Here is a 27,791-nt window from a genome sequence, read left to right on the forward strand (position 1 = left end):
GTGGCTCATGCCCATAATCTCAGCACTTTGGAAGGCAAAGGAGAGAGGATTACCTGAGCCCAAGGGTTCAAGACCAGCCTGGGTGACTTGGTAAGACCTTGTCTCTACAATAAACCAAAAAATTAGCTAGGCATGGTGGCATGCACCTGTAGTTCCAGCTACTTGAAAGGCTGAGGTGGTAGGATCACCTGAGCACAGCATGCGGGTTGAGGCTGGTTTGCTACTGCACTTCAACTTAGCCGATAGAGTGAGACTCTGACTCAAAAACAAAAAACAAAAAAAAATCTTAAACCATCAAAAAGAAATCTGTATCTGCTTAAACTCTGTTCTAAAAGACAGGGAAGCATGTAATCCACTTTAGAAAGAATTTCATCAAAATCTGGTAGTATGAAGGAAAAATCAGAAACAAATGAAGAATAATCACTTCTCTGGAACCCTTCAACTCCCAATGATGCCAAATTACGAGGTCCTGTTGTGTATCTGTGTTTACCAGATACATAAAAAAAATGCACTGGGTACACACATTTTAAAATAAATGAGAATTAGCCTAAAGCACTGTTACGGTCCGAAAGTCTGTGTCCCACCCCCAAGATTCACAGGTTGAAAACCAAATCCCCAAGGTGATGGTAGAAGGAGGTAAAATCTTTGGGAGGTGATTAGGTCAAGAGGCAGAGCCTTTATGAATAGCAGGTGATTAGGCTATAAAGCAGAGCCTTTACAAGAGAACTTGAGTGCCCCCTTTACCATGCAAGGACACAGCAAAAAGACAGCCAGTGATGAACCAGAAAGAGGGCCCTCAGTGGACACTGAATCTGCTAGTAACATGACCAGTTTTCAGAAATGTGAGAAATAAATGTTTGTTGTTTATAAGCTACCAGTTTATGGTACATTTGTTATAGCTGCCCAAATGGACTAAGACAAGCTTTCATTCTCAACATGGGAAATACCACCCCCAATAAGGTGAAAATTAGTAAATATATATATTATATATATACATATATATATATATATATATATATATGATGCACATACAGCACATAAGCAGATAAACAGTACTTGTGGTATTAAAATTTCATGGGAAAGACCAATTAGGAAAAAAAAAAGGTCTAATAAGAAGGCTCCTCAAGGGTGGGAGGAGGGGAGGCAATAAAGAAAACTTTCAATAATAAGAAACAACAGACTAAAAGAAATGAAAAAGCAGACCAAAAAGAGCTATGTACTTCGACTTTTCCATTTCTTTTATTTGAATTTCAAAAATTAAATTTATTAAATAATATAAGAAGACACCATTAATTTCAAATAAAACAGTCAATGTTTTCTTATTATAAAGTGAAAGGGAAACAACAGCAAATATACCTGAGGCTTGTGCAAATTTTAGGACATAAAGGTATAGAAATACATTAACTCAGCAACAATTTGTATAAGAAAAAAATACTCACTTGGTGGTGGTGGAAATTCAGGATGACAGTCATAATTGTCTACCTTTGAAGCCTCTTCTACATTCTGCCCACGAAAATAAAATTAGTAAGACTTTCAAAAAACAGTATAGCCATGAAGACCTGAACAGCCACCACCTAAGAATTCACCTAGCCACTTAAAATATGCAGCTGATAGCCGGGCTCGGTGGCTCAGCCTGTAATCCCGCGCCTTTGGGAGGCTAAGGTGAGTGGATTACTTGAGCCCACGGGTTTGAGACCTGCCTGGGCAGCGAGACCTCATCTCTACAATAAATCAAAAAATCAGTTGGGTGTGGTAGCGCATGCCTGTAATTCCGGCTACTTGGAAGGCAGAGGCAGAAGTATCGCCGGAGCCCAGCAGGTCAAGGCTGCAGTGGCTGGGAGCAGCCACTGCACTCCAGTCTGGGTGACAGAATGAGACTCCAATTCCAAAAAAACACAAAAAAACAAAATATGCAGCTGGTTATTAAGCCTGAATGTATAAATAAGCAAAAAAAGGATAACTGATGATAAGAGATCATGATATAATGGCAAATTCTTGAATGACCACTCTATTTCTAATGCCTAGCATGATGGCTAACATGTCAGGATGTTCAGTAATGTCTGTACTGAATGAATACTATCACATCTTCTCTATATTCTGCTCCTTCACTGAACACAGACTCTTAGATATTTTCAATATTATCAATAAAAGGACCACACAGTGGGTTGGAAAAGTTCCCCTGGATGCCCATCTACCCACCCAAGGCCAAAACATTATTTTCTTTTTACCTCCTCAAACCCTGAAGAGAGATCTAAATAAGGACTTTGTGTATTCTACAGTTCAGAGGAGAACTCAGGAGCAGGTTATCTGGGACACCTGATGACAGAGTCAGGCTAGAAGCTCTTAGTGACACTCAGAAGAAAAAGTCAGACTAAGACTTCTGCTGAGCACAGCAATAAATCAAAGGCTAGCATTACTGCTGCTGAGGGCAACAAAGACTGAGAAAAACCTTGGAAAGAGGAAGAGAAGGGTGCCTTCCAATCTGACCCAAGTTGGGTGGTAGACTGGTACGTGTCAGGTGGCAAATTAGGTTTCAAAAGGGAAAAGGAAGATAAAGAAAAACCCAAAATATTGTGAGGGTTAGGGGCGGCTTGGCCCACAGACCCCACTGTCACTCATTCCCAGTGACTGCTTAGAAACGTGAAGGGAGAACATACAATGAACACTAAGTGGCAAAATGATATTTAGAAAAAATATTTTGAAAATACGTGATTTCAAAAGAAATCTCAAACGTCTGAAATATTATCTTTACATAGTTGTATGAAATATCCAGATCACTTGTTAAAAGAGAATCATTATTTTGGTATCAGTAGGCAAAAAGGCTTCATACCATCAAAATATTTGGTTGTCATTATCATCAAAATATTATTATAAAAATAAGAGATAACCTATACAATACTTGAAACAATTTCTATTTTTAGTGGAGCTTACCTGTAGATTCTGATTACCACCGTTTGCCATTTCATGGTTAACTTTTCTGAAATCTCTTTTCTTCTCCACAAAGTTAAGTGAAGTACTAAATGTAGGTGCTGATAAACTCCTAGGTGTGTAGGCCCTAAGTGAGAGAAACAAGGAGCAATCGTTTTATTCCTATTAATTATGATGCATTTTTAAAAAGTTATCCTTCAAGCAAACACATTGTTGCAGTAATCACAGCATTTTTTCCTTGAAAGCAAGGTATCAGTGTTTTAAAAAGGTTCTTCACTTGAACCCAGGAGACTGAAGCTACAGTGAGCCATGACTGTGCCAGAGCAAGACTCTCTTTCTTAAAAAATAAATAAATAAATAGATGAATATTTTTTTCTTTAAAGATTCTCTACATCTGAATGGGCTTTATATGTAAACATTATGTTAAGTTTGATACTAAACTCAAAATAAATTAAGAACAGTTCTAAAAAATATTCTGGGTTCTAGCCGGGCACAGTGGTTCATGTCTATAATCCCAGCACTTTGGAAGACTGAGGTGTGAGGATTGCTTGAGCCCAGGAGTTCAAGACCAGCCTGGGCAACATAACAAGCCCCCGTCTCTACAAAAAATAGAAAAATTAGCTGGGCATGGTGGCAAGCACCTGTAGTCCCAGTTACTCAGGAGGCTGAGGTGAAAGGATCACCTGAGCCCAGGAGATAGAGGCTGCAGTTAGCCAAGACAGAACTACTACACTCCAGCCTGTGTGGCAGAGTCTCAAAAAATAAAAGCATTCTGGATTCTAAAATTAAAATAACAGTTTTCTTGTTTTAAATTTCCTAATTTAAGACAAATTTAAGTTAAATTTAAATTAAAGTCTGCAGCCCTATTTCTGATGCATACATATATATAAAATATATCTATATGCTCAGCACACTATAGAATTAGAAGCTTCAAAACCTAGGCATCTAAACAAGCACATGGGAAAAAAAGCACAATCTATTTTAATTGCCATATAAACAGAGATAGAACCCTAGCTTCCTTCTGTTTTCTTGTGAGTATAATCAAGTCTGTTACCTATTTCTAACATGAAAGCTATTTGCCTTTGAAAGCTGAAGGCAGATGTTTCCAAGACAGAGGTGAAGGGCACAGGGCACAGGCTGAGTCCCAGCTTTCAGATGCCAAGACTCTCATGGCCAAGCTGGTCCCATTCAAGCACAGTAATTAATGTTCAATTAACTTTTCACTCCTCTTTTCCCATAGGATAAGGCTACTGATCTCCAGACAAACATATTCATATGGCTCGGTAAAATAGTAAAATAAATCTGACAACTTACAGGTCACCTGATCTTAAACACATTAAAAAAAACCACCTTCCTTCCTTCCATCCCTAAATTTACTGTGGTTGCCATTAGTTCCTAAAGTGTCAAATATAAGTGATTCTTAACTTTATGGGGCAAAGCCACTCCTAGTAGCAGCTACTGACCTGCTATTAACTCACCTGTTTTCATAAAAGGTTTTAACTGGATTCTTTTTTGGTGTTCGACCTATAAAAGTCAATCACACACACACACACACACACAGTAATCAATGGATTGGTAACACAGACAGCAAAAGAATTTCAAATTTAAGCCGATAATAAGAACATCAAATTTAGAAAATGGAAAAGCAAACCTAAGCAATATTACACTTCTAGATGTCTTTAGTTTTAGAATGGTGTCAACAAAATGTTACACAAACCTTGTCTGACAGTCTATCACGAGTGATCTTTTTTTTTTTTTTGAGTTGGAGTCTCACTCTGTCGCCCAGACTGGAGTGAAGTGGCCACTCCCGGCCACCGCAGTCTCTACCTGCTGGGCTCCGGCGATCCTTCCGCCTCAGCCTTCCCAGTAGCAGGAATTACAGGCATGCGCTACCACGCCCAGCTGATTTTTTGATTTATTGTAGAGATGAGGTCTTGCTGCCCAGGCGGGTATCGAACCCGCGGGCTCAAGCAATCCTCTCACCTCAGCCTCCCAAAGGCACGGGATTACAGGCTGAGGCACCGAGCCCGGCATGAGTGATCTTTTAACAAGATGATAGCAATATATAAATCTGAATGAGAGACGATACCTGTCTTCAAGGAGCTCATAATCTTATAATCATGTTATATTGAATATCTGCCAGTGAAATAGAACTGTTCAGCTCAGCTCCATTAGACACTAAATATCCAAAGAAGAAAAAAAGGGAAAGACCCTATGCTGACAATGTAGACTAAGGGAATTTCAGGCATTGCAGAGAGCAAAAATGACTTAGAAAACAAGGGCAAAATGAAAATCTGCAACTCCTAGTCTGCACAGCCAATTTCTGTTGTATATATTTTTCAAAATGTATACATGTTCAGCATGCTATGCAATTAGTCACAAAGTTGGTGCAAAAACATCAAGCAACTCTACTGAGGGGCCTTTTCTTTAGGAAATAACTTTAATAATGGAGAAAAAATTTAAAATAACTATTTCAAAGAGCTTTTATTTGATTCAAAATATCTAGAAGGGATCTTTTTCTACAGAAGAATAAAAACAATTTAGCTGCTGTTTCAAATAAAAAGTTTACATCATTTATAATTACCTAATAGAATATAATAGTAATGCAATTCCACACAGATAGAAATGAAAAACTTAAGTGACATGACCAAGATAACAAAATAAGGACAGGTCATCTGAGAATTGATTTATGGTTCTCCATTAATCTAAGAAACCTGTCTTCCAAAGTTTTAAGGGAATTCAACTATAACCAAACAGAATCTTAGATGGAATACCTTGTAGGTCTTCTAGTTGTTTCTGTAACTTTATGTGCTGATGAATTAGATCCTTGATTCCCTCAGGGTCATTTTGACAGAGTTTTTGAGCTTTTATGTTTGCTTGCAAGGCCCAGTCATATTCCCCCAGCATAGAAAGAGCATCACAATAACGATAGTGACCCTGTTCCAAAAGATAAATTTAATTTTTTCTCAAAAATATGTTTAAGTTAAAGAAAATAGATAAGAAAAAATATTTTGGTGAAAACTGATTCATTACTTCAAATGTTAGATTAGGCCCTTATCATGAAGGATATATAAAAATGTTAATAATACCTTAGGAAACAAAATTACCTAACGAGCTAAATAAAAAGTTATGAATAGGCAAATAATTTTAAATAACTGAGGATCAATATTTGTGCTTGAGATTTTTGTACCCCCAGGAAGCAACTCAATTTGTTATAGTTTACTAATATAAAATAAAATAGTATTTTATGCCAGATAAAGTATAAAAGACATTTATTATAAATAAATAACTTAATATTTTCAAGATACTTTAAGGCACTAACAGTCCCTAAGTCATCACATCCCCTATACTTTGGAAATCAAAAGGTTTTCAGAGTGGAAGGAACAATCAGCTTGTGTGGTAGTTTTCCAATACATCTGAAGAGTGCAGCACAGTTGAGGGGTGCACTCAAGTTAGATTTTCTACCCATCTCTCTCTCTTTCAATCAGCTTTCAATTATTTTCTAAGTGTAGTTCCTGGCTTTAAGAAAAAGTACAAAATCTACTGATTTAATTCCAAGGATACAGTTTTTCTGTTTGTTTTTTGCTACAGAACCAAAATCCTTACTGGCTCCATTTATACATTTTGGAAATCTTCTATTGAACTTTTTCATCTCAAAAGCTAATGGTACCAAAACCTGGGACTAACTCAACCAGCACTCCTTCAAGTTATTCACAAACCAAATTCCCATTTTAGGCACAGTACCACTGGAGAGGTGCTTACAAGTGAAAGAGGCTAAAAGCTGGCCTAATGTCACACTTACTTAGGGGCATATCAAAGAACCTTGCTTTTAGGACACCTGGTCCAGTGTTCTTTCTTCTTTACTACATATTTTTATGAGAAACATTCTCATCCAATGAGCAACTAGGAAAAATATAAAATTAAAATTAAGTGACTTTTTTTTTATTGAGAAAACCGGATATATTGAGAGGACAGAAAACTCCCATAATGGGAGGGGACCCAAGAGGGTTGCCCTAAGAGACCCTTTTAAGAAAGGTCAGTTTTTCACTAAGAGCCAGAAACAGTTATGTGGGCATGTGTTTATACAAGTTTGGTGCATAAATAATCTTGGTCTGGTGCACCATGTGAACCTATGAGTTCTGGAGCCTTTTTTCTTTCTTTTCTTTTTTTTTGAGTCAGAGTCTCACTCTGTAGCCCAGGCTGGAGTGCAGTGACACAATCACAGCTCACTGCAGCCTCAACTTCCTATGCTTACGTGATCCTTCCTTTTCAGCCTCTTGAATAACTGGGACAACTGGTATTGCCACCACAACTGGCTAATTTTTTTTTGTAGAGATAAAGTCTCGCTGTATCACCTAGACTGGTCTTAAACTCCTGGACTCAAGAGATCCTTCCACTGTGGCATCCCCAAGTGCTGAGATTATAGGCATGAGCCACTGTACCCAGCCTAAAAAACTCTTTGGAGCCTTTTTAGATAGACTATTCAGAATTAGATCAAAGACCCCAATTCAGATGGCATTTTGTTAAACTCTACTTTTCTTAAAGGGTAGATGCCCTGTTTCTTGATATCTGAGGTATAAGAAAACAATAACATCTCTCAGATGTGCTGCAAAGTCAAATCCTATCCCCTAGAAATTTATCAACGTCAAAGTTTAAATGACTGCATTAAAAAAAAAACCTGCAAACTAGTGCATCCCCTTTGGAAGACAGTTTGGCAATATCTGAAAAAACTAGAAATTGCCCTTCCATAGGACCCAGCAATTCCCCTACTGGGAATATACCCAGAGAAACTCACATCATTCTACAAAAAAAGATACCTGCACACGTATTTGTTGCAGCTCTGTTCACAACAGCAAAAACATGGAACCAACCATGCTGCCTATCGAAGCTGGACTGGATAAAAAAAAATGTGGTACATATACACAATGGAATATTATGCAGCCATAAAGAAGGACAAACATACGGACTTTGCAGCAACTTGGATGGATTTAGAGTCGATCATTACTCAGTAATCTGTCACAGAAACAAATAACAGAGTACCATATGTTCTCACTCATAAGCAGACTTTGAACAATTATAATACTATAAGAAAGAGATTGGCAGTAGTGGGAAACTGTCGGGGGATGGGATTAGCGAATTGGCAGTAGTGGGAAACTGTCAGGGGGGTGGGATTGGCAGATGAGAGAAACTGTTAGGGGAGGGAAGGGTATACCTCATCAACAAGGGTACCTGCATAATCGATGTTTGTATATCTAACCCTGAATTGTACCCCACAACTTTATAATTAAAAAGAATAAATTAAATAAAACTAAGGCCAGACAGTGTCTCAGGTCTATAATCCCAGCACTTTGGGAGGCCGAGGTGAGAGGATTGCCTGAGGCCAGCCTGGGAAACTTGGTGATACCTCATCTCTACAATAAATCAAAAAAATTAGCTGGCCATAGTGGCGCATGCCTGCAGTTCCAGCTACTTGGAAGGCTGAGGTGGAAGGATCACCTGAGCCCAGCAGGTTGAGTCTGTGGTGGCCGTGAGCATGCTGCTGCACTCCAGCCTGGGTGACAGAGCGAGACTCCAACTCAAAAAAAAAAAAAAAGGAAACAATGATAGATCATAAACCAAACCTGCTAAATTTATAGAGAATACTTAATTTTCTTCTCTTTTTCCCTAATTTTTCTCGCCTTTCTGAATCCTTTCCCCTAAACATTATAAAATACAGTCTAACTTCTATTGTTTGAGAAAGGAGTCTATTCAGACCTCCTTGCTAAAGTTGTTTCAATAGCTTAAATTCAAAGATATCTTAGGTTTCTTAAATCCAATTACAATAGAAAGGTTTGCTCTTCTTTGACACTATTCTCTATCACATATATGGAATTCCCTATTGTTTGACTGTCTAGCATCCTCTCGTTTTGGGTGCCACTATATCTCTAGCCCTCACTGTAATTTCAGGATTGTTAATTCCTGTGCTCTATGCCAACAATGAACCATAGGGTGGAAGCATGGCTGTGACTCAGGAGACTGACTAATAGAAATGCACCATTTCCCAGGTCATAGCAATTGATCCATGGTGAGCACATGACTCAATCAGGATCAGTCTGAGGCATCCCTCAGGTTTACTATATAAATACTAAGAATGGTTCTCCTTTAACTGGAGTTAACAGATATTACGAATATCGATTTGGGGCTCCTACTACATGACAAAAGTCTTTTTAAAAATGAAGCCAAGGCTGGGCGCGGTGGCTCAACCTGTAATCCCAGCACTTTGGGAGACTGAGACGAGAGGACTGCCTAAGCTCAGGAGTTCGAGACAAGCCTGAGCAACTTGGTAAGACCTCATCTCTACAATAAACCACACAAAAAAACTAGCCAGGCGTGGTGGCGTGTGTCTGTAGTTCCAGCTATTTGGAAGGTTGAGGTGGAAGGATTGCCTAAGTCCAGCAGGTCGAGGCTGCAGTGGCCGTGAGTATGCCACTGCACTCCAACATGGATGACAAGAGACTCCAACTCCAAAAAAAAGAAAAAAAAATGAAGCCAAGAGAGCCTATTCTCTAACACCATTCTCTTCTGTCCAAGATGGAGTGATAGAGACTAGATTTACCCTCCTACCTAAAACAAACCAAAAAAAGACAAAAGATATAAAACCATAGCTTGCAAAACATTGGATATTAGACAAGCACAAAAAAAATGACCCCTGAGAGATGACCAAACACACAAAATAAGCCCTATGACTGTTCCAGCTTACTAAAGAGAATTTCTATGTCAGAAGATGGAACCCAGGCAGAGACTGGCAGTCACTCTCTGTTTAGGAGATAGAACTGGGAGACCATGGGACCAAGGCAGCTTAAGTTCATAGGACAGAGGACTAGAGAGAAGAGAGTTGCATGGAGAAAGAACTCCAGAGAAATGCAGAGGGACCCCTCTTGAGTCTTCAGCTGAGTATTGATCAACATATCCATGAAGGGCAAACTGCCCAATGCTAGCAAAAGAACCACCTGAAAGGCTACCAGGGAACAAAACCCAGAACTCACACAAAGCAGGGAATAATGCCTATTTCCACCAACCAGGGTGAAAAACATCACAACTCATGGGGCATCAAGCAGGGTACTCAGAAAAGTTTTACCTCAGTTGTGGAGAAAAAATTAGCCCTGGACTAAATGCCACTGTAGTCCTAATAAAGCTTCAAATAAGACCCCAAAGTATTACATTGCTTCCAAGTATTTTTTTGGCATTCCAGGACTAATATTTCAAATATTTACAGAAAAACAAAATATCCAGCAACAAACAAAAAAGTTACAATGTCTGGTATCCAATAAAAAATTATCAGGTATTCAAATGAAAAGAAACTGATCTGTAATGAAGAGAAAAATCAATTGAACACAACCCACAAATGAAACAGATGATAGAATTAGTAGACAAGGACATTAAAATAGTTATTATAACTATCTCCCATATGCACAAGAGGCTAAAGGAAGACAGAACATATTAAATATATGAAATATATAAGACCCAAATTTAACTTCTAGAGATGAAAGCTATTGCATTTAAGATGAAAAATATATTGACTAGAAATAAAGTGAGATGAGACACTGCAAAAAAGACTGGTGAACTTGAAGATATAACGAGATCCTATGTAAAATGAAACAGAGAAAAGGGAGAAAAAAGACTAAACATGAAACTGACAAACAGGGAAGCAAGGCTGAGAAGCAAAAAGAAAAATGTCTACAGATCTGAATCCAACCATGTCTGAGACTTTTCAGTTACATGATCCAATAAATTCCTTTTTCTACTTAAGCCAAATCTGAGCTAGGTTTCTATCATTCACAAGCAAAAGACTCCTAATATACCTTTCAAAATTAAAAGGTTCTTTAGGAAATCTGTGAGGTTACTGGTTTTGTATAACATATAAAATGTATCAAGACACAATGCACAAAAATATGTCCACAAACATCTGTTGACTCTACCATAAAAATCTTCACTCTGGACAAATGACCCACCCTCTCTAAACCCTGAAAGTAAGTCTAGAGACAGATCACATTGTATCAGTCTTCTTTATCTGGAAGAAGGAAAATTATGGCCCACCCTCAGAAATCTACAGAGTACCTTCCTCTACAGGCTTATATCTTGGAGGTATGACTACACAGACTCAAGGTTGTAATTAATTCTAAAGTAAAACAAAGGAAAGAATGCACATTGTATGATCTACTTGTGCTTCTATCTACTTGTGCTTCTATAGTTTATACCATCCTTCAATGAGCATCCCTTTCCAGTAAAATAAAAGGAAAAATAACCTGGTTATATAGTTATAAATTTTGTTAATACTTACTAATGGTTTTATATTTTTATTTACAAAAATATTTTTACAATCATATGACACATCACAAAACATTCCAATAAAAAAAGTGAATATTCATGTTTGAGAAACTAAGCCAGGAACAAAAACATCCTTCATAAAGTTCTCAAAACAAAAAGTTTGATATTCTTTTTCTAAATTGGTAATAGATTACAACAGCAAGAGGCAGCTCTAGAAAGCCAGTATCATGATGTGGGTTTCAGTGTTTGGAATTCTATCATTCACTCATTCTGCAAATATTGATAGAGTACCCACAAAATGCCAGGTTCAGTGATCAGCAAAGAATTGGTTTCAAGCAAAAGAATGACAAATAATGAAAACAGCAACAAACAGATCACCCTCAAAAAGAAGGACAATCCACTGCTGGATTCTAAATCCAGTTTTGTCTTTGCCTTTCAATGACACCTTGCACAAGCCATGTTACTTCTCTGGGACTCAATTTCTTCATGTGTAAAATGAGGCATTTAAAAAAATGATCCCAAAATTTGAATGCAAAAGTTCACCTAAGGAATTTTACTATCTTCATACTCCTAGATACACTCTTTGCCTCCTCCCGTCATTTGGGGGAAGGGAAAAGACAAAGAAATCTGCCTTTTTAAAAAGGTCCCCATGCTGACTTTTCTCCTTTTACTTTATATGCTTTTGTATTCTGTTTTTCTTTTTTATCATGTGCTATTCCTAATATAAAGGAAATGTTCTTTTTCTTTCTTTTTTTTTTTTTGAGTCAAGATCTCACTGTGTCACCTTAGGTAGAGTACAATGGCATAGTCATGGCTCACCACAGCCTTGACCTCCTAGGCTCAAGCAATATTCCCTTCTCAGTCTCCCAAAGGAGCTGGGATTACAGGCGCAGGTCAACACACCTGGCTAATTTTTTGATGGTCTCACTATGTTGCCCAGGCTGGTCTCAAATTCCTTGACTTAAGCAATCCTCCTGCCTTGGCCTCCCAAAGTGCTGGGATTACTGGCATGAGCCATCACCTGGCTGGAAAAGTTCATTTTTAAAAAACATTAAACAAAATAAAATTAACTCCTATAACTAATCTAATGAAATCTATATTCAGAGAAGTAATGAATAACAGTAAATTCTCTAAGGCCTTAAAATGTTATGATTCTACTCACTCTGGCTTAAAAACAAACTGCTAAAAACCAGAAATGAAGTATGAAACACATGTGCCTTTCTGTGTCTTATTTAGTAAGATTTTTATAATTTTTATAATTTAGGAAAATACAAAGACTAACATACAGACAGATACCTAGAACTAACTATTAACATTCTGCCATATTTGCCTCAGATTCTTTTTCTTTTAATGAAAGAAACAAAACTATACAGTTATGGTTAAAATCTCTTTAGAATTCTCTTCAATCTTCTTTCCCTCTCTCACTCCCCGGAAATAAGCCGTATCATGAGTCTTATAGGTATTCTTCTAGCCCATGGTTTTACTGATTTCTTTCATTCAACACTTTAAAAAAATCTATAAATGTTGATAACCCAGTTAACTCATTTCAACCACAATCTAGTATTGACTCATTCACTCACTCACTAAATAAACAAATATTTACTGAGTACCTGCTAAATGTCAGGCAGCTTGTCAGACAATCTGGATTCAAGAGTAAACCAAACAGATCAAAAACCTTTCCTTGTAGAGCTCAAATTACACTGGGAGATATATAACAAACTAAAATAGTATATATAATATGTTCAACAATAAGTGCTAAGAGGAAAAAAGACAAGGAAAGAGGACAGAAAATGTCTAGAAAGGGGCAGGTGTGGTATGTGAGTAACGTGGCCAGGGACGGTTTCACTGAGAAGACTACTTTCAATAAAGAATGAAAGGAAACAAGGGGGCAAGCACAGTGGCTCACGCCTGCAGTCCCAGCACTTTGAGAGGCCGAGGCAAAACAATTGCCTGAGTCCAGGAGTTCGAGAGCAGCCTGGACAACACTGCGAGACCTCGTCTCTACAATAAATAAAAAAATTAGCCAGGCATGGTGGTGTGTGCCTGTAATCCCAGCTACTTGGAAGGCTGAGGCAGAAGGCTTGTCTAAGTCCAGCTGGAGGGGCTGCAGTAACTGTGATTGTGCCACTGCTCTCCAGTCTAGGTGGACAGAGTATGACTTCAACTCAAAAGAGAGAGAGAGAGAGAGAGAGAAAATAAGGGAGCTGACCAACGCTCTGAGGAAAAGCATTCTAGGCAGAAGAAAGAGCAAGTATAAAATGGAAGTGAGTCTGGCATGTTTGAGGAACAGTAAGGAGGCTAAAGAGCCAACATAGAGTGAACCAGGGAGACAGTAGTAAGAGTGAGGTCAAAGAAATAACGGTATTCAAGACAGGGGACAGATCATATAGATCAGAGTAGTGACTTCGATCAAGTGAAAATACCACATTCATCCACTGTTTTATCAGTGGACATTTGCAGTTATATGCCATTAAAACAATGCTGCAATGACAAACCTTATATAGTACATCTTACCATCTATACACGTAAGAAATTTTCTAGGGTGCACACATTCAGAATCAATTAATTATGGGGTATGTACATGACAGTGTTCTCCAAGACAGTTGTAAGTAACTCCCACTCCCACTAGTTTATAGAGGGTTCCTGTTACTACACACACTCACCATACTCAAGACTATTGGTATCCTTAATTTTTGCCAATCTGAAGGACCCAAACAATATCACATTGTTATTTAATCATGTATATGTGGGGGTCTGTCTGGAGGTCCTCCATTCTGCTTGATTGATTTCATTTTTCTTTCTATTTCTGTACCAATCCCATGTAATTTTAATTATGAAATAATAGAACATAGTTTTGTATTTCTATTGACCATTCAGCAGTATTCTTTTCTGAAATGCTTATCTTATTGGCTCATTTTTCACTAGGTTTCTTACTTATGTTAGGAGTTCTTTGCATATTCTGGATTTAAAGTCTATGAGTCATAAATTATATATGTGACAAATTATCTCCTCCCAAACTACTATTTCATTTATTTTGATACACAGAAGTGTTAAAGTTTGTTATAGCTGAATATATCAAGGATTTTTTTTTCCTTTTCATTGCTGATTTTTGCATTGTGAGTTAAGAAATCCTTTCCTATCTTCTTTTTTTTGAGTTGGAATCTCACTCTGTCGCCCAGACTGGAGTGCAGTGGCCCCTGGCCACTGCAGCCTCAACCTGCTGGGCTCTGGCGATCCTTCCGCCTCAGCCTTCCGAGTAGCCAGAATTACAGGGGCATGCTACCACGCCCGGCTAATTTTTTTATTTTATTGTAGAGATGAGGTCTTGCCTGCCCAGGCGGGTCTCGAACCCGCGGGCTCAGGCAATCCACTCACCTCAGCCTCCCAAAGGCGGGGGATTACAGGCTGAGCCACCGAGCCCGGCCCTATCTTCTATAAAGACAGTCTCTTACAGTTTCTTCCACATTTTTCTCATTCAGGCACATTCAACCAGAATGTGCAGCAGTTACTCTCAATTGCTAAGGCTCCCTCAAGACTTTCAGCATCTCCCATGGCCTACCTGTCCTTCTCACATGCACAGCCTCTCACTGCTATGGCTGAATACCCATGCTGATCATGGAACTGAAAATTTTCCTTTCATATTCTTGAGCTCTGCATAATTTCATATAGCATTTTTATTCACCAACACATCCCATAAACAGACTTTTCACAAAGTTGTGTGGCAATATTTGCTCAGTGTAAAATATAGAAGAAACTTACCTTTGGCCAAGTGTTCTTCAGAATAGTGGCTCTCTTCCCATCACCAAGCGCATTTCTAAAAAGAAAAACAAGGATAAAGTATTTAAACATTTTCATTCTTTTATTATAAAAGTATTACATATACTTTTGTAAAAGTATTATATATACTATTTAAACTCCAAAATCTATTTGTACTTTGTAAATTTTCCATGTTATACATGTCTAGTCAAAAAATATTTTTAATTTTTAAAAATTCATATAATATACATCCATTATAAGAAATTTGGAAAATACAGAAAAGTAAATCAAAAGGAAAAAGTCACCCAGTGTTATAATCACAATTACCCAGGAATAGCAACTTCTAATATTTCTGGAGTATTTCTTGCACATATCTTATCAATATCTTATCTATGTATAACTTTATATTATTTTTATGTTTTTCTACACTATTTCTGCATGTCATTAAGACTTCTGATTTCCAAAATTAAAACTCCCAGGTCTTTTATATACCACATCAGCTAAGCTATACTGAACAGAGCATGGAAGCTGGGACATGAGACCCAGGTTAGGGCTAACTCAATCACTAATTTTGTTGGAAATTTTAGGAAGTTATTAACCTCTCTGGGCCTACTTTCTCATCTATAAAATGAGGGAAATAATTCTATTCTACTTGTTTTGAGATAAATATTAGTTACTACACTAGAAAACATACTATGTAAACTCTCAAGCATAACAGATCCAGACCAGTCTCTCAGTTTCCTGGCTTCCCTTCAGGCCCCACTCAGCCACCTACCACATCCCTGGGCAACTCAAAACAGCACCACTCAAAATGTTCAAACTCCAAAATCACTAATTCTCTATGTCCTAACTTATTCCATCTTACTTATTCAACGATTCCTACTATCTACTCAAGATGCCTAACTCACTGACTTATCTACCTTCTCTTTTTTTACGTCCATATTTATCTAGTTTAAGATTTGTTGTTTCATCGTTTCATAATCACATGTATACTAATTTATCATGCTTAAAAAGAGATTACAAGGAAGAGAAAAGCTAGGTTACTCATACTGCCAGATACTAATACCTACTAAAAGGCTATCTGCCCAAAAAAGCTACAGAAGGCTAGATAACCTAACCAACAAATAGAATAAATCAGAAACAGATTCTTACATATAATCAACTGATTTATAGCAAAGTACTGCTGTGCCTGGAGAAAATATACTCATAATAAATTGTGCTGGGCATTTAATGTCTTTTGGACATCAGTATGAATCTTGAGTCCTATCTCACACTAAACACAAATCCCAAGTACAAATGGACTACATATCTAAACATTAAAGTTAAACAATCAAACTTTTAGCAGAAATATATACATTTTAGTTACCCTGGAATAGGCAAAGATCATAACCAGGACACAAAAAGAGTTAAAAGGGAAAAGTAGGTAAACTGTACTATTTTAAAATTAGTAACTTGCTTGTGAAAAGAAACAAGTTACTAGAAGAACTAAAAGAAACAAGTGAAAATGCAAGCCACCAAGTATGAGCAGATATTTGCAATACTATGTCTAACCAATGACTCATATTCACAACACAAATAAACAAAAAACTCCTACGAATGTGTAAGACATATAACTCAAGAGAAAAAAATAGCAAAGACTTAAACAGCATTTCACAAAAGAAATATCCAAATGGTCAATAACCATATGAATAGATGTTCAACTGAAATGTTCTTAATTTATGGAAATGCAAATTAAAATCATAGTGCTATACCATTATACACCTACCAGAATGTCTAAAATTAAAGATGGAAAATAGTAAGTGTTGGTGAGGGCACAGAACTGAAACTGTCATGCACTGCTGGTAAGAGTTTAAAAAGATATAACCACATAGGAAAATTAAAATGGATAAAAGCATACTCTGTCCCAACAATTTTACTCCTTGATTATACATCCAACAGAAATGAATACATATGTTCACGACAACACTATTTGTAAAAGCCAAATACTAGAAACTACCCAAATGCCCATCAACAATAGAAAGGTAAAATGTGGTATATTCATGCAATAGATGAACATTTTAAAACTATATGCAACAATGTGTCTCAATGCTGAAAGTCAAACATAAAAGAGCACATAGTATATCATTCCATTTATATTGCACAAAAACAGGAAAAATCAACCTATGGAAGTTGGGTTAGTAGTTATCCAGGTGAAGGAAATGGATTTTGACTGGGAGGAGGAAGACAGGTGAGTTTTGACTGAAAGGAGATACAAGGTGAACTTCTGGGTACTGGGGTTGTGATCTGTGTGCTGGTTACAGCTGTTTGATTTATGAAAATTTAACTTACACACTTAAGATTTATATAATTTTCTTTTCTTTTCTTTTTTTGAGTTGGAGTTTCACTCTGTCGCCCAAGCTGGAGTGCAGTGGCTGCCCCCGGTCACCGTAGCCTTGACCTGCTGGGCTCTGGCAATCCCTCCGTCTCAGCCTTCTAAGTAGTTGGAACTACAGGGGCGCGCTACCACGCCTGGCTAAGTTTTTGATTTTTCGATTGTAAAGATGAGGTCTCACCAAGTTGCCCAGGCGGGTCTCGAACCCGCGGGCTCAGGCAATTCACTCTCCTCAGCCTCCCAAAGCGCGGGATTACAGGCTGAGCCACGGAGCCCAGCTAGGATTTATATAATTTTCAGCATATATATTAAGATTTTTTTTTTTAAAGATTACAAGAAAAACGTGTCCTCCTTTTGCTGGAGTGCTTGAATTCCAGTAGCCATCCTACCATCCTGAAGAGACATCCTGAGGACCAAGGCACACACTGAGGCTGGAAAAACCTAGGTCTCTGATGACCTTGTTGTGTCACTGATTACACACAAACCTAGAGCCACCTTCTTCTGGAACTCTTGAATAAAATAAGTTTTCTTCACCATTTAAGTCAGTTCAATCAGTCTGTTACCTGTAGCCCAAAATATTCAATGGCACACCTCACGAGCTCCACACTGGGTCTCTCTCTCTCCCCAACACCTCTAAAAGCAGACTATGATAGCTGTCTTTATTTCCTCATGTTTCTCAACTCCATTTAACAGGCTTCTCGTCCCAAGCTTCCTATGGACAGCTCTCCCTAAAGTAACTAAATGACATTCATGTTACCAAATCCAAGCTCCATTTGAACCAGTTTCTCAGAAGAAAGAGACTGCTAGCCACTTTCACTTACTTCGACAACATCACTCTTAGTCTTCATCCTACCTCCATGGCCACCTCTCAATACTCTCTTGTGAAGGTTCATCCTTCTCTGGTCATCGTGTTCCTCAAGGTTCAAACCCGCTTTCCCTTCTAGTCTTAGCCTATGCTTTCTCTAGGCCAGTGGGTCTCAACTTCGACTGCTCATCAGTATTATCTGGCAAACTTCTAAAAGTCCAATGCTCAAGCTTTACCCTGGCTTAATTAAATTGAAATCTCTGGGGTGGGTGATATTTTTTTCAAAGTTAAAGAGATTTCAACGTGCAGTCCAAGTTGAAAACACTTCTCTAAGCAATCTCACCCACAACTACAATTTAAATCACCTAGGCTAACTAACTATCCCAGACAGGTCTCCCACTCAAAGCTCTGCCTTGAGTGCCACACCCACAAAGCTCACTACCTACATGACATTCCAATTTGGATGCTTCAAAGGCACTTCAGTATGTTCCAAGTTCTTCCTCCTACGAATTTATTTCTCTTCCAGTGATGCCAATGTCAGTGAGGGGTCCCATAAATCATGAAGCAGCTTAAGGCAGAAACTTCAGAACAGTTTCAACCACTTTCTCTCACATTCCAACAACAACCATAAGCAACTTCTGTCAACTTCACCTCTAAAATATCTTGAAGCCTTCCACTTTTTCCATTTACATTGTTATTACTCTGCTTCAAGCCACTATCATCTCTAGCTGAGAGTACTGCAACAAGCTCCTAACCCATATCCTTGCTGTTCCCCTTCAAACCCATTCTCACTGCACTTGAATAATTTTTTTAAAGTATTGATCATGCTATCTCCCCTCAGTTTAAAATCCTTTACTGCTTTCTCATTGGTCTTAAAGGCCAACAGCCTTAAAACAGTCTATAAGGCCCTCCATGGTCTAGCATCTAACTATCTCTCCCTTTCCTCTGTATTTAGGTCATTTAGCAACTATTAGTTTCATGAATGCAACACACTCCTTTCCACCACAGGCCTTCACTCTGCTAGTTCACTGTCTGCAACACAGAGACTGTTTCTGCTCATTTCTGACATCATCTATCAATAGAACCCCAATAGTATTTGCTGAATCAATGCTGAATGTTATTATATAATACTATATAATAGTATGGTTATAATTATAATAGCATATATTAGAAATACCACAATGTTTATTAACATGCAAATGCATATTAATATTAATACCAGTAAGTTTTCAAATTTACTACCACATGGCCACATCCTACTACTAAAGAAAGTGAGTACGGCAAATTACGTGGTGCTACTGCTTATCTAAACCACCGCAGTCCAGGGTCTAAGTACTCAAGTGTGACTTTTGGCAGCAGCAAAACCCTGAAAAATCGATCTATGAAAATGGGGGAAAAAAATCAAGAGATGCAAATGGATATTTACTCTTGAAGACTGTGTGACATGGTAAGAGTCCTAAACAGAGGGTAAGAAACAGAGTTCTAGCCCAGGTGCTCCAACTTATTACTGTTACAGGGCAAAGTGCTTTTATTTCTCTAGCCTCCCTATTAATTCAACCCAATATACTACATTGTTCTAAAATTACAGTAAAGAACACTTATTCCCCCTCCTCTAAGTTCCATCTGGATTTGTTATACTGTTATTCCTGAATTCTCACCTCTTCTCATCCCTCACTAACTTATCCCCAGAGGATCAATAATAATTTATTTAATAGTGGGGAATGAGCACTATTCACGTGTGGCTGTGCCTCTTCTTTTTCTCACTCTTTGGAATCTTAAATATCCTCTTTTCTTCCAAGCTTAGAATTCACAAGGGCTCCTGTTGCCCAATTCTGTCTATGACTGTGGGTGAATTAGTAACAAGCTCCTTAGCTATCAGACTTAAGTCCCTATTCTCCAACAATCGCATCAGTATTGAAGATAATATTTGATCACCACTTGCCTGTGTTCTATATCCATCTCTCAACTGATTTTGAACATAGAAGGGTAAGGACATGCTATTTATTGACTGTTTCAATCTGTAACATAAATATGCAAGAACTTTGCAAGCTATATAGAATTTATTGGGGTTTTTTTTCCCCAATTATAAATCATTACTTTCAGGACCTGACCAGATCAACAAAGAAATAACAACTAGCCGGGTTCAGTGGCTCAGCCTGTAATCCCGCGCTTTGGGAGGCTGAGGTGAGTGGATTGCCTGAGCAATTGAGACCCGCTTGAGCAACTTGGCAAGACCTCATCTCTACAATAAATCAAAAAATTAGCCGGGCGTTGTAGCGTGCGCCTGTAGTTCCAGTTACTTGAAAGGCTGAGGCAAAAGGATCGCTGGAGCCCAGCAAGTCGAGGCTGTGGTGGCCGGGAGCAGCCACTGCACTCCAGTCTGGGTGACAGAGTGAGATTCCAACTCAAAAAAAAAAAGAAAAAGAAGTAACAACTAATCAACAAAAGCAGGATTCAGATATAATGGCCAGTCACTGACAAATCTGCAGCAACTAATAACCAACAACTGAATATACATATATATCTTTAATCAAAATTAGTGCCTGGAATTAAAATTATATATGCTATTTCATTCAGTTGAGTAAAAGAAATTTATCAGAAATGTATCCTACAGATATACTTCAACTTGAATATAAAACTTAAGTAAAAAAAAGTATTACATAGTTGTATGTAATTTTTAAACTCAAAATAATCTACATACTGATAAAATAAATATATATAGTAATAATTAAAGGTTTAAAAATTAAAATAATTGTAAATAGAATAATCTATATACAAATACAAATTAAGTATATATAAAAAACTATGTACTGGGTAACCCCCTTGGGAGCTTTTCTGTCCTCTCAATAAATCCTGCTTTCTAAAAACAAAAAAACAAAACTATGTACTAATACAAACTAATGGACTTATTACTAATACATGAGTAATCCATTCAGTGAAATACTACACAGCCAAGAAAAAGGTCAATCTCTATATGCAGATATGCAACAAGCTTCAAGGTTTAAATATTTTTAAAAAGTAAGATGTACAGCAGCATGTGTAGTAAGTTATTACATTTTTCTTTTTTTTTTTTTTAGAAAGTAGGATTTATTGAGAAGACAGAAAAGCTCCCACAGTGAGAGGGGACTCAAAGGGGTTGCCCTATTATCTATTTTTTGAAAAGACATATATATTACATCAAACCAAATAAAGTTACCTAGATTCTGCCCTCTATTTAGTTCAACATAAGTGCTTGTACAGTGCAGGCATAAAATATGGAAATATACAAATATCTCAAGAGAGGTAACAGAAAATGGGTCTTAGCTTGGCAAGAGTTTCCAGCATATCCTTTTCTACTCTTTATTTTTTTCCCACGTGCATTTGTTATTGCTTCTTTAAAAAGGGGGTACATCCCAAAGAAGACTGAAAAAAATGTTTTCCTCAAAACAAGTGTAGTGGCTTCTAAGTAAAAATAAAGAGATCACACAAGGGAACAGAGTGAGGAATAATCCACCAAACCCACAAACACACACACAAAAGAATACTTGAAACATACAGCTGAGTTGCTATATACCTCTGATCTCAGAGACATTCAGGGAAAAAAGCAACAGAGGAGTAATTTAAAGTCTGTCTGTCTGCTACTAATCACAATTGGAATCTGATTAAAGGGAATATCACATAATGAGTAAATAGTTAAATATTTAAATACCAAAAGATCAAGTAATTACCAAGTCTAAAAATACATGATTTTCCAAAGCAAATTTAAAAACCATTCAAGACTAAACTTTCCCTGCTTGCAATACATATCCCCTACACGGTTCTCCACATCCCATCAAACAATTCAAATTTTCCGTAAGTCATACAATAATAAACAGTAAGTGAGCAAAGCCCAATCATGTACATTGCATAAGCTACATTGTATAACTACGGAAGTATAGATATGCCTGATTTCCTTTTCCTAGATTCTCCTCTAATCTGAAAAGTTCTGATTGCTTCCAATACAACTATCACTCTAAAATGCCCTATAGTTACCAAATTGTATTTTAAAAGAATACTTCTAGAATACCAAGAAAAAAGGGACATCTCATCCAAGCTAGGAATCCTGGGATACAGACATTGCACATTCTGAAGGATTCGAAGGTGAGAAGTTGAAGCAGGAGTAAGAGCTTAAAAGGTAGCACAGGACTGGGTTCAGTGGCTCAGCCTGTAATCCCAGCACTTAGGGAAGCCAAGGCGAGAGGACTGACTGAGCCTGCAGGTTTGAGACCAGCCTGGGGAACTTGGTGAGACCTCATCTCCACAATAAAAATAAATAAAAAATTAGCCGGGCATGGTAGCACGCACCTGTAGCTCCTGCTACTTGGAAGGCTGAGGCGGAAGGATTGCTGGAGCCCAGCAGGTCGACACTGGGGTGGCCATGAGTGTCCCACGGCACTCCAGCCTAAGCAACAAAGTGAGACTCCAACTCAATAAAAAAAAAGAAGAAAAGGTAGCATATTTCCCCCTACCCTTCCTGTCCTCCAACCCTATCTCTTGCTTTTCCATTTCCAAACACAATATCCACCGACCTGGGAGGATTCTGATAGGCTCCTGGCCTTGCTAGTAAAGGTGATTTTATTTGCAAATTGTACAATTTTAACATTAAAATCATCACCATAACCACACCATGACCATTTCTGCATGAAGTATTTGTTTCCCCACATATATCTCACTTCAGACTTCCTCTCCTCTGCTAATGGCCTTAAAATACTAACACTTATTGCCTTTCAATATCATTTTTCATTGTTTTATACTTGATGTTTAGTGACCACTGTTTTTGTTTTTCTTCTGTTTCTCTTACCATGTACATTTTTATACTGTTTTACTTTTAATCAAATATTTTAAGTATACATAAAAGTACAGAGAATAACAATAAAATGTACCAATTCTGTACCAACTTAGCAAGAAATTAACATTTTGCCATCTTTACTTCAGCTCTTTTTGTAGTTTATTACAGTTGACACCCACTGGTTATCACCCCTCCCTTCTTCATTCCCCTTCCCTCCTTCTCTCCCCAGAGACAGTCATTCCCCTGATATTTAACATGCCCGTGCATTTAAAAAAATTTTTTTTAACACATACTCTGCATTAATTGTGGATATGCATATTGTTTTGCATGTTTTTAAACATTAATACATGGCGTCATACTGTACAAATCATTCAGTAACTTGCTTTTTCAATCAATAATGCGTTCAATTTAACTGCTGTATAGAATTCCATTGCATGAATATACCATAATTCATCTATCCATTCTCCTATCAATGGACAGTTAGTTGTTTCCATTTCTTTACTCATAAAAACAATGCTATAATGAAGGTTTGTACGTATCTTTTTGGGTACATGTTGAGAGTTTAGAGGGCATGAACCTAGAAATGGGTTGGAGAGTATGTACATCTTCACCTTGTCAAATTGCTCTCCAAGGTGATGTACCAATTTAAATTTTCTCTAGCTGAGTATGAGAGTTTCCTTTGTTCCATATCCTCTCAAACACTTGGTGTTACAAGATTTTTAAATTTTTGCCATCTAATGGGTATGAAAAAGAAACCCATAGTTTTTAATCTGTATGTCCTGTAAGGATAATCATTTCCTTATAAATGTTTGACTATTTGGACCATATATTTTAAAATTTTTTTCAACTTTCACATTCTCTTTTATTCTATCATCATCTTCCCATAGTGATTCATAGTAGAGATTCTGTATCCAGGTTGCCTGGGTTCAAATTCCAGCTCCATCACATCCACCTAGTGTCCTCGGACACTTTGCTTGTCCTCCCTATGCCTCAGTTTCATTGTCTGTAAAGAGGAAGCAGCACCTACCTCACATGACTGTGAGGGTTTTACAAGATAATGTGTGTACTCAGAACAGTAACAGCCATGTTATACGTTACAGTATTATCTTTAAAATTTAGATATTAATCTTGCCAAAGTTATCTTTTTACACTGAATCTTTTTCTTTTAATGTTTTGATTAATATTTTCTTTTAGAATAAACTGTTTCAGAAGTTTTAGCATTATTTCATGACTTTAATCCTTCTATTCTTTTCTAGTATTATTTTTAAATGTTCCATTTCTGTTCTCTTTGAACATCTTAATCCTTGCTTCTACGACTGCAGATAGGAAGTCTGGCCTTGTGGAAAAGCTCAGGAGTACATCCCTGCCAAACTTGGGGAGGGTGGATGCTTTACTCCCAGTTGTCTCTGCAGTTGCTCAGTCAGATTCCCACAGCAGACCTAGCATTTGGCAAATGTGAGAGCTTCAAAACATCTCAACCTTGGTAACTCAACTAAAAGTTCATTTCAGAGCAGGGGTTATCCTGTGTCAATGGCACATCTGAATTACTGACAACTTGTTCTTTTCTTAAGTCACATCATCTTGATCAGGAATTCCATATACTATGGACTCTGAAAACATTATCCCTACATTACTAAGTATATCACATAAGCAACATGTGAGAAGATAGCAAACACCAGCAAGCTAGTGTGGTGTAACACTTCATATGTTAAATAGGCACCCCATATATATATTAGTGATTGCTTAATAAAGAACAAAAGGTTCTCAATGCTATCTGACCTGCCTCTACTAAAAACACAGATGGTGTTAAACTATAAGCTAGACCATCAGGAAGGAGGTACAAGAACAGATCCACAACCCTGTTCTTGGCCTTTACCTAGCCAAGCTACTTGGCTTCTGTATTTCTACTTTGATTCACCTCCTGTTGCAGCAGGGTTTGGGGAGGATGCTCCTTGTGTATCTAGCATTCAACATTCATGAAAGAGAGCAGCAACACCCTGGTTTGCCTCTCACCTCTCAGAGCTGAAGAGTAGAACTTCTGCCAGACAAGATTTAGGATAGGTGCCTCAATTTTCACAAGAAGCTAGCCAAGTTCATCTGACCTTGAAAGCATACAAACTCATCTTCAAACAGCATATTCATCTGACCTTGAAAGCATACAAACTCAGCTTCAAACAGCATAGAGTATACGCAATTCTGGACCTAGCAAGAGGCAATAACCTAAAGACATTCGTAGCTCATTTCTTGTCAGAACCAGTTGAGGACAGTGGTATTGATGGAAGACTGTGTCAAGCCTATCCAATCCTCTAGTCTAGATAGCCTCAGTTTATCCACGGTTTAAGCCATCTAAAAGCTGCATAATATTAATACAGTAGTATTCTCCAAAATGGTTGGATTACTGGTAATTTTTATTTTCTTCTTTTTAAACTCTTGTATTTTCCAAATTTTCTACCATGAGAATATGTTCTGTCTCTAATAAAAGAAAAACACAATATATGTGATTTTTAAAGCTACATCTTGGAATATACTACCTTCCCGATGCCCATGCTCCCCCATCCCAACATAAGCACTTTCACTGAAAAACAACTGATAACAGACTCTCAACTTTCATGAGAAAACTTCAAAAAACATATTTGTGAAACTTAAAACTGCACTTTCAGAAAGTTTTTTGCTATGAACAGGAATGCTGCTGAAATTCATCTTTACTCTATCACTCAATTAATATTACCTGTAAACCATATGAGTAATTTCTTTCCAAACAAAACACTAGAAAAACACTGTTTCACTCAAATAATTGGTATATTCTTTCTTTATGGGCAATAAAAAACATGTAACTCGTCAAGTTCCCTTTTCGTTTTGGGCAACAGAAGGCCAAACACAAATATGAATTACAACTAATACCTATACAGGACCTTACGCCTGTACAGCTTTGTTCTGAGGATCTCAGACTCTAACTTGGTTTTCTAGTTTATTTTGTTTTTAATATTCTACTGTGTAGATGTATTTTTAAATCCACCCTACACCCTTCTTTCATTAAGGGGACATAATTAAATACAAGTCTATAATGCTCAATATTCATGCTTCTGACATTCTAAAATTTTTAAACTGAGGTACAAAAAAAATCATGGCGCAGTGTCTTTCTCAATCTTTCTCAACTAATAAAAGCTCAGTTCAAATTCAACATAAGGTTAAGAATTAAGACTCCACTGTCATAGTTATACCATTAAATTACTGTGCTTTCTTTTACTTAAGGATATTTACTTAATTTGTCATACTAATACAGAGAAAAAATACAGCAAAAATGCTTCTTTTAGACTGCATAGCTTAACTAGTAGAGCAAAGGAAATATATTATAGATGTTATAAATACAGACTTTAACATCATCAGATAAGATCTGTGGTTCAAATCTTGGCATCACTATTTACTGGTGGTATGACTGGTCCACATGTAAAATATGGAGAATAACATTACCATCTTGCCGTAAGAATTACATAACATATGTAAAAGCACTTTAAATAATGCATAACATATGTTTGCACTCAACCAGAATAGCTGCACCTTTCACTGTTGCTAATATATATAAAAGCCTAGTGTCTTTTTTTTTTTTTTTTTTTTTTGAGTAGGAGTCTCACTCTATCACCCAGGCTGGAGTGCAGTGGCTCACTCATGGTCATCCCAGGGTCGACTTGCTGGGCTCTGGTAATCGTTTCACCTCAGCCTTCCAAGTAGCCAGGACTACAGGTGCGTGATACCACACCTGGCTGGTTTTTTATTTATTGTAGAGGTGAGGTCTCACCAAGTTGCCTGGGCAAGTCTTGAACCCACGGGCTTGAATCCACTCGCCTCAGCCTCCCAAGGTGCTGGGATTACAGGCTGAGCCATCGAGCCCAGCCATGTCTTCTTTTAATCATTTAAGTATTACTACCAAAAAAACTATTCAGAAATTTTCTTGCATACCTGTAAAACAGAAATGTTTCCTAAAAGGGGTATTTAGCATAATTCAGTGGTTGAAATACTTTAATCAACATACCTAAATAGTCCAGTACGAAGAAAACAAAGAGCTCGGTTACCATAAAGAAGGTGGTTATCAGGTCTTAAAAAGAAATAATGTTTAGTCAGTACAGCACATTACACATGAAACAAACAAAAATCACACAGAAAACACAAGGCATGAAAAAAATATTTTTAACTTTACATTGTGTGACAGAGTAAAAAGAATACTGGATATGGAATCTTAACTGGCTAAGTAAGTCCCAGTTCCTATACTTCCTATTTATATAACCTTGTTCAAACCAACCTAAACTTCCCTGTATTCAAAATGAAGCTAATTCTACTTGCTCTAACTCGTAAAGCTGTTGTGAGGATCAAATGAGACATATTAAAAAGATAGAAAACCACAAAGTATGTCATAACTTTAGAATACAGGATTACTTATATAAGTCAGCACTATGCCACTTTGACAAAGGACTCTGCCAAAGGAAGCGTGCAAATTGGAACAGCAACTTAAACACCTTCATTTCAAATTTTGTTCTTTTGAGTTTTCCTACGTGTGGTGAAATGTATTCTCTCTTTCTTCCACCTTTAATTTAAGAGAACAGAATAGCAGCCTTTTGGAATTGGCATGCTAACTGGATTCACTCATTCCCTGTGGAAATGGGCAAGGTAGGAAAGAGAAGTGCCTACAGAGTACCCTCCTAAGGTTGCTACAATATTAGGTGGCCCAGCTGAGACTGTTAGTAGAAACAGAATATGAGGCACATCTGGAGGAAAGCTATAAAATTTTAGCAGCTAAACAAAGACAAGACAAGGCAGGTGAG

General features: G+C 37.4%; 1 protein-coding gene across 1 annotated transcript in view; it reads right to left on the reverse strand.

The window, feature by feature from the left end:
* The window catches only part of TTC3 (tetratricopeptide repeat domain 3), a 147,452-nt gene that overhangs the window by 88,736 nt on the left and 30,925 nt on the right, over positions 1 to 27,791 (reverse strand). The window contains exons 10-15 of the mRNA XM_021714458.1: positions 27,005 to 27,067; positions 14,995 to 15,049; positions 5,703 to 5,865; positions 4,407 to 4,452; positions 2,932 to 3,055; positions 1,440 to 1,503 (exon numbers count right to left, since the gene is read on the reverse strand). Coding sequence (XP_021570133.1) covers positions 1,440 to 1,503; positions 2,932 to 3,055; positions 4,407 to 4,452; positions 5,703 to 5,865; positions 14,995 to 15,049; positions 27,005 to 27,067 — 515 coding nt within the window. The remainder of the gene's footprint in view (positions 1 to 1,439; positions 1,504 to 2,931; positions 3,056 to 4,406; positions 4,453 to 5,702; positions 5,866 to 14,994; positions 15,050 to 27,004; positions 27,068 to 27,791) is intronic.

This window comes from Carlito syrichta, unplaced genomic scaffold (genome assembly GCF_000164805.1).
Source record: "Carlito syrichta isolate Samal-C Ts95f unplaced genomic scaffold, Tarsius_syrichta-2.0.1 Scaffold305651, whole genome shotgun sequence".
Taxonomy (NCBI): Eukaryota; Metazoa; Chordata; class Mammalia; order Primates; family Tarsiidae; genus Carlito; species Carlito syrichta.